Source organism: Ceraceosorus guamensis, assembly GCF_003144195.1.
Source record: "Ceraceosorus guamensis strain MCA 4658 unplaced genomic scaffold IE81scaffold_114, whole genome shotgun sequence".
Classification (NCBI taxonomy): domain Eukaryota; kingdom Fungi; phylum Basidiomycota; class Exobasidiomycetes; order Ceraceosorales; family Ceraceosoraceae; genus Ceraceosorus; species Ceraceosorus guamensis.
In genome coordinates, this window is record NW_020290109.1 from 39,309 (window position 1) to 45,990 (window position 6,682).

At 56.5% G+C, this 6,682-nt stretch overlaps 1 protein-coding gene across 1 annotated transcript; it reads left to right on the plus strand.

Annotated features, from left to right (window-relative positions):
* Window positions 1-2,158: 2,158 nt before the first annotated feature.
* Window positions 2,159-5,327, plus strand: IE81DRAFT_338440 (hypothetical protein; the record flags this gene model as incomplete). Its single annotated transcript, XM_025515543.1, has 8 exons — window positions 2,159-2,323; window positions 2,389-3,113; window positions 3,220-4,240; window positions 4,321-4,456; window positions 4,518-4,685; window positions 4,750-4,941; window positions 5,013-5,196; window positions 5,276-5,327. The coding sequence occupies 8 exons, from the start codon at window positions 2,159-2,161 to the stop codon at window positions 5,325-5,327; spliced, it is 2,643 nt and encodes an 880-aa protein (XP_025366649.1).
* Between the last annotated feature and the right edge of the window lie 1,355 nt (window positions 5,328-6,682).

Below are 6,682 nucleotides of genomic sequence, written 5' to 3' on the forward strand. Positions count from 1 at the left end.
CTAACCCTCCCGCGCTGGTGCCTGCTAGTGAACTGGATCGTGCACACTTCCCACAACTGCCCAAAAAAGTCGTGAGTCGCGAGTCGCGAGTCGCGAGTCGCGAGTGTTGAGACCGATGCAGATCAAGCTCTTGCGAGCACGCCCGAATCCCAAGTCGTGAGTGGTCAAGGCATATATGCACGGGAATTTATCAAGGAACCCTGCATGGCTGTGCACGCGCACACGCACGCGCTCCAAACGACAAGGTTCTGCGGCACTCTTTTGATGATCCATGTAGCACCGCGCACACTCGCGCACGCCCGCACGCACGCACGTCCTTTATCAGACAGCTGCATGCATATCCATGCAGCTGTCTGGGTTAGCGGAGCTTGAAAGACAGCGCGCGCTATCGCTCCAGCTAGAATCACGAATGTGAATCGGTAAAGCCACGAGGCCCGAAGCACCGACCAGCACCATCCCGCTGCGCCGGACTGAGCTCGGGCGGGCTCGTCGCACGTCTAGCAAGAGGCTTGTGAAACGATCGCAATGGCGCGATCCCGCAAAGCGGAGCGTGCCGTGCGATCCTATTCTCTCAAAATTTCGCGGGAGTAGCAACATTGGTAAACCCCCTGACACTGCGTGCGCGTGGCGCGGTCATTCCAGCATTGCCGTATCGCAATTGGCAAGCCGTGGGCCCAGTCCGAAGCGTCCGGTCAAAGATCTGGTCTCGCGCGGCGGCAGAGACGATCGTATTCTCATTTACTATGATTGGCAGGCCTCCGCGCGTTCATTGATTGTGTTTGGCAGGCCTCGTGGGAGTCGCAATGGCGTTGGTGGAAGCGTAAAAGTCATGATTGCACCACGTCGACCCCCGTCCACGGCGCGGCCGCCACTGGTGCTAGCTGCAACGCAGTCTCGGTATGCACTGCGTGTCCCCTGGAGGGAAATCAGGCGGTGTTCACAGCATCTCGTACGCAAAAGCAGCTCGCCTCCTTTTCGAAGATGAGCGTCAAAGGCGGCTCCTTATCGTGGCTGTTCGCGGGCCACACTTCACCAATCGACCTTGCATCCCGACTGTGCACCGGAACGATCTTTCCTTCTCCATCCCGTGGCCATCCCGTCGGGATCACGCATCCCTCTTGATGGCGCCTGTAGCGTCGGCGATCAGGTTGAGGTGCCTGTCAAAGACGTCTCCTTATCGTGGCTGTTCGCGGGCCACACGTCATCCATCGACGCGCGCACCAGAACGAGAGAACCTTCTCCATCCCGTGCTCATCCCGTGCTCGATCCGTGCATGTCGTTCGTAAAATTGAGCCACTCGCAGCTCTTCGCCATCGGTCGCCGATACGAGCCGAGCTCCGCACTTCTACTCTGCTCACGTTTACTGCCACTTTTCCAGGCGAGCAAGACTTCAATCAAGCCCTTGTCGCGGGATTGTCAGTGCCAGAATGATCTGCCAGGAAAACGGGATCGCCAGGAAAACGGGATCGATCTCTTACCGTGTGCCGCTGCAGTGCCAAAGCCACGTACTCTCCGTCCGTCGCGGAACCCATCCAGAGACTTTCAGCAATTGCACCAGCATCGCACACCGTACCGTCGTGCGTCCGCTCTCAAGACTGGCTTTTCGTCGCGCTACAACGCAAGGAAATGATCGGCCCCTGCTAGCACGTTGGAAGTGGAATGTTCTGGGCCCCTTTGCTCTGAGGCGCTACGGGATACGTCCCGTCCAGGAACGGGACGATGATTGCATCGCCAGGAACATGTCCGTCTGTATCGACAGGATAAGCAAGATGTTCGAGTCCGTTTGGCCAGCGCAGACTGTAGATCGCATCTCTCGAGTCCGTTTGGCCAGCGCAGACTGTAGATCGCATCTTTCATTGAAGGCGCTTGAGCAAAAAGCACCTTTTAAATCGCGAGCAGATTCGATCTACACCATCCATTCGTCTCGATGTGCTCATCATCTCCTTTCCCTCAAGTTCTCACGATATCGTCCTCACGACATCACCCTTCCGTGCGACCATCTCTTGGGCCTGCCATGTCGCCCAATCCATTCTCGCCCCCCGAGCACGCCCCTGGGCCACGTGCCCATGCGTTGCTGGACGGTACAGATTCACCCCGCTCATGCACTCCTGCTCCCGGCTCCGGCGAGATGCTGGCTCGCTTTCAAGCCTTTGAGCTCATGGCAGGCAAGACGTACCGCATCGCCAAACGATCCGATCTGTTCGCCACGGACGACTGGAGCTGCGTGGCTTTGAGACTCTTCAAGCATCAGTACGTCGTCTTTCCCGACCACGCGCCTCAAATGGGCACTTTCATCGAGCAGATCGGTCACGTCAATTGCGAGGTGAGGCGTGCTCGCAAAACGATGGACGCGTGTGCGATGCTCATCACGCTCCTTTCTCCGCACAGGCCGCGCTCACCATGACCACCGAGGTCTGTCGAGCCGTCACAGCATCGCTTCCTCCTGGCACTACGGAGCTCGCTCTTACGGCCGACGACAGAGTTCAGGTGGTCGAGAGCATGATCAGTCTTGGCACTTCTAGAAAGGCGCAAGGCGCGTGCTTCATTCGCTCGGAAGGGAGATTGATCGTCTGGACTGACCGCGTCGAAGATCTCGTCGAGCACGCAAATACTCTCGAGGCCAAGATGGTCAACTTTGTCTGGCGAAAGGCTGGCGCCAACAGATTTGGCACTACAACACCCGCACCTGGGGATGCGTCTCCAAGTGAAATCTTTGAGCGCGTCTCTACGCCTGCCCCACCGGTGCCCTCGATGCAAAAGGCTAATCCCGCACGGCCCTCGCCGCTGTGGCGCGGTTCGAGCGGTGCTCTAGGCTTCAACCCGTTCCGCTCCTCTCGCAGTCTCGCTTCAGTGGCTACGCCCGCTGAAAGCATCGCAGACGAAAAGCGTCCCACGGACAGCACCACATCGCTAGAGCCCGTGCACCAGCCAGGTGTACTGGAGTCGGGGCGCAGCCAAGTCCTCCTTGCGCCATTCTACACGGGTTGCGCTGTTGCGCTCAACTTCTTGATGATCTCTTTGCTCCTGCGCAACACGCTAGTGACCTGCCTCTTGGACGGCTCGTGGATGCGCATGGTATTCGTAGTCCTTGCGGTGCCAGCATACTTTTTAGTGTGAGTCGCGACGCGAACAAAATTTTGATCACGTCCCGGTATTGATCGCGTCGCGAGCAAAGTATGATCACGTCGCGGTATTGATCTCGTCTTCTCGCGCCTGCAGCTCAATGTTCTTTTCCGACACCATCGTCAACGTCGTCGCACACATCATCATGCCGGTTTCGCAACTGCACAGCAACGGACTGTACTATAGCGGAAAACCACCGCGTCGGATCACGGGCACCGTTCTTCCCCACGTGACTGTCCAGATGCCGGTCTACAAAGAAGGATTGGAGTCCGTCTTGATGCCCACCATCGAATCCTTGAAGAAAGCCGTCGCAACGTACGAGCTTCAAGGCGGCACTGCCAACATTCTGGTCAGCGAGGATGGGATGCAGCTTTTCGACGCTGTAGAGCAAGACATTCGCCGCGACTACTACGACAGGAACAACATTGGCTGGGTGGCACGTCCAAAGCACAATTCCGACGGTTTCATCCGCAAGGGACGCTTCAAAAAGGCTTCCAATCTCAACTTTACCTGCTCGCTCTCCATGCGCGTCGAGGAGATACTGGACGGGATGCGGCCCGAAGCTCAGGCTCGTAAACCTGCAAATACATTCTGGAACGCCGAGGATGAGAATGAGCTCTACCAAATTGCGCTGGAACAAGCCATCGAGGAAGGCGGAAACCGCGCGTGGGCTAGCGGTGACATTCGCATCGGTGACTACATTCTGATCATCGATTCGGACACGCGCGTTCCCGAAGACTGCTTCCTCGACAGCGTTTCCGAGATGGAGCAGTCTCCCGAGGTCGGCGTGCTGCAACACTGCAGCGGAGTCATGTACGTCGCAAACAACTACTTTGAAGCTTTCATTGGACACTTTACCAAAATGGTCAACTACTCGATCTCTTGGATCGTTGCCAACGGATCCATTGCTCCTTTTGTCGGACACAATGCGTTCATGCGCTGGTCAGCCGTTCAAGAGTGCTCTTTCATCGACGAAGAAGGCGACCGCTGCATCTGGGCTTGGAACATGGTCTCTGAAGATTTCGACATGTCTTTGCGACTCTCCATCAAGGGCTACATTGTGCGATGGGCCACATGGTCCAAAAACGACTTTCTTGAGGGTGTCTCGTTGACTCCGGTGAGTGGCGCGATGGCGCGATGGCGCGATGATGCACTGGCTAGAGCAGCGCACGAGCTCACAGCGAGCATCGCTTGCAGGACGACGAGGTCAATCGCCTCCAGAAATACGGCTGGGGGTGCTCCGAGATCATGTTGAATCCTATCAGCCAGTGGTGGAAAAAGGGACCCTTTGCCAAAATGTTTCGCAAATGGTTGTTCAGCGATTTGGCACTCAGTGAGTCTTTTGTAGCACTGATGGAAGCTTTGCAATGCGCTCATTCCCGCCACGCTCTTAGGCGCCAAGATGAGCGTTCTCAGCTACATGTTCTCCTACTTTGCTATCGCCATATCCCTTCCAGGTTCGGTCGGCATATTTGTGCTGCAAGGATTCTTTTATCCGGAGGTCGACCATCTCTTCCTAACGTCATTCCAGGTCTGGGTGGCCGTGGTCATGGTGTATAGCGGTGAGTAAATCCCGTTGCAAGACGTAGCGCGATGTGCGCTAAATTCGACGCCTTTTCTGTGTAGTTGGAGGTACGCTTGGCCTCGTCGTCAGTCGCGCGCGGTCGAGGCAAGACACTATTGCTCGGGCCATCTACGACCACCTCAAATGGATGCCTAGCCTTGTGCTTTTCTTTACAGGCATGAGCTACCACATCTTGCTCGCGCTCCTAGCGCATCCCGTCGGATATAACATGAACTGGGCGGCAACGTTGAAAGGTATGTGGGCGCTACGTGAGCGCTCGGTATAAGCACGCACGCGCGCGCGCTTACTCACCCCGCCTTTGCAGACATCGAGTCGTCCAACTTTTGGCGGGAACTGCCATCCATCTTGAAAAAGTATTGGCACTGCTTGCTTTTGAATGGTGCCATCGTCGTTGGCATTGTGGTGTGCACGACTCCAATTCTCCCGATGGAATGGCGAGTAGATGGCATATATCTACTCTTCCCTCCTTTGATGCTTGCGGTCGGCCAGTGAGTGGAACCGTGCGCGGGCGCGGTGAAGCAGCGCAGTGGTGAGCGACGACTGACCAAGCACACGATCATTCTACAGCATTCTTTATCCATTCCTACTCTCGCCGTACATCATGTCTTTCCAATTTTGACCTTGCACATGTCACCGCGCTCGTCTCCTTCTTCGCTCGTTTCTGTTCACACATACCTCCGTGCGCACTCTTTTCTAGAAGATCTCGCTTTCTCTGACACCGTCGTTTGTGCAATTCCAATGCGTCACTCCTGAGAGCCACACGGGCAGTTGGTGGGAGTGAGCTCGGTAACTCCTGCCGTCTTGCGGGCGTGGTCGCGTGCGTGCTCGCCAGTGTTGCTTCACGTTGTCCCTATATCATTGCTGTACATTGTTGATTTGCCGCAGCGGACGTGAGCTCACACGACTGAGGGCTATCACACGAGAGCCTGCCATGTGTTGTGCGTGGATGGTAACTCTTTACAACTACCCCTCCATCAAGCATTTGGACGCGCGCTCCAAGGGCAATCGTGAATAACGTGTGTCCGAGCTGGTGCTCACAGCCATCAATGGAGCATATACGAGAGTAGGCCTTGGGAAGAGCAGCTCTAACGATATGCTCACCGCCGTCGCGGGCTCCAAGATGCATCGCTCCCCAAAGCTTCCCGCAAGGGCGATTTGAGACGAGCGATAAGGTTGCTTTCGATCTCAGCGAGGCTGTGCACCATGCAGTTTGGCAGCAGGGAGTGAGCTTTGCGCAAGGCATCTCCTGCTGCGAGCTGCTTGCTCTAAATGCTTTAAATTTCGTTTACAAGAAAGCTTTCGAGAGCGATTAGCCGCTGCATGGATGGACGCGCATCGGGATCAATGCAGGCTGCTGCGCGCGAAAGACCGCCGCGCTGCGCCATTGCAGCTGTAGGTACCGCTATATATATGCACAGGGGATGCATCGTCCTACCCTTGCTAGCCCGCATTCACGCGTGCAGGCAGGCTAGCAGCACGTCACTGTGACTGTGACTGTTGTGTGTCTGCCAAGGACCGAGCATGCTGCGTGTCTGTCCCTCGTCGCGCGGGCTCTGCAGTCACGGCCGGAGTAGCAAGCTATAGAAGCCCGCGCGCGCGCGCCTCGCTTTCCGTTTCAAGCCACGATCCACCTCCGCGAGCTGCGACAGGAATTCTCGACTCACGATGAGGACAGGTCCATCCTGGCGGCATGGCCTCGGCCACCGCTTGTTCGAGCCGGAGTGACGATCGGATCGACGCTCGGCTTGGGTGGGATCGATCCCTCAGCCCACACGACTTGGGGAGGATGGAGCGCGCACAACAAGTTCAGCAGAGCGACACGACATGGCAGAAGGAGGTACATCAGGCGTATGAGCGGGGAACGGTCAAGAGTACTGCGTAGGGTTAGGGTTAGGGTTAGGGTTAGGGTTAGGGTTAGGGTTAGGGTTAGGGTTAGGGTTAGGGTTAGGGTTAGGGTTAGGGTTAGGGTTAGGG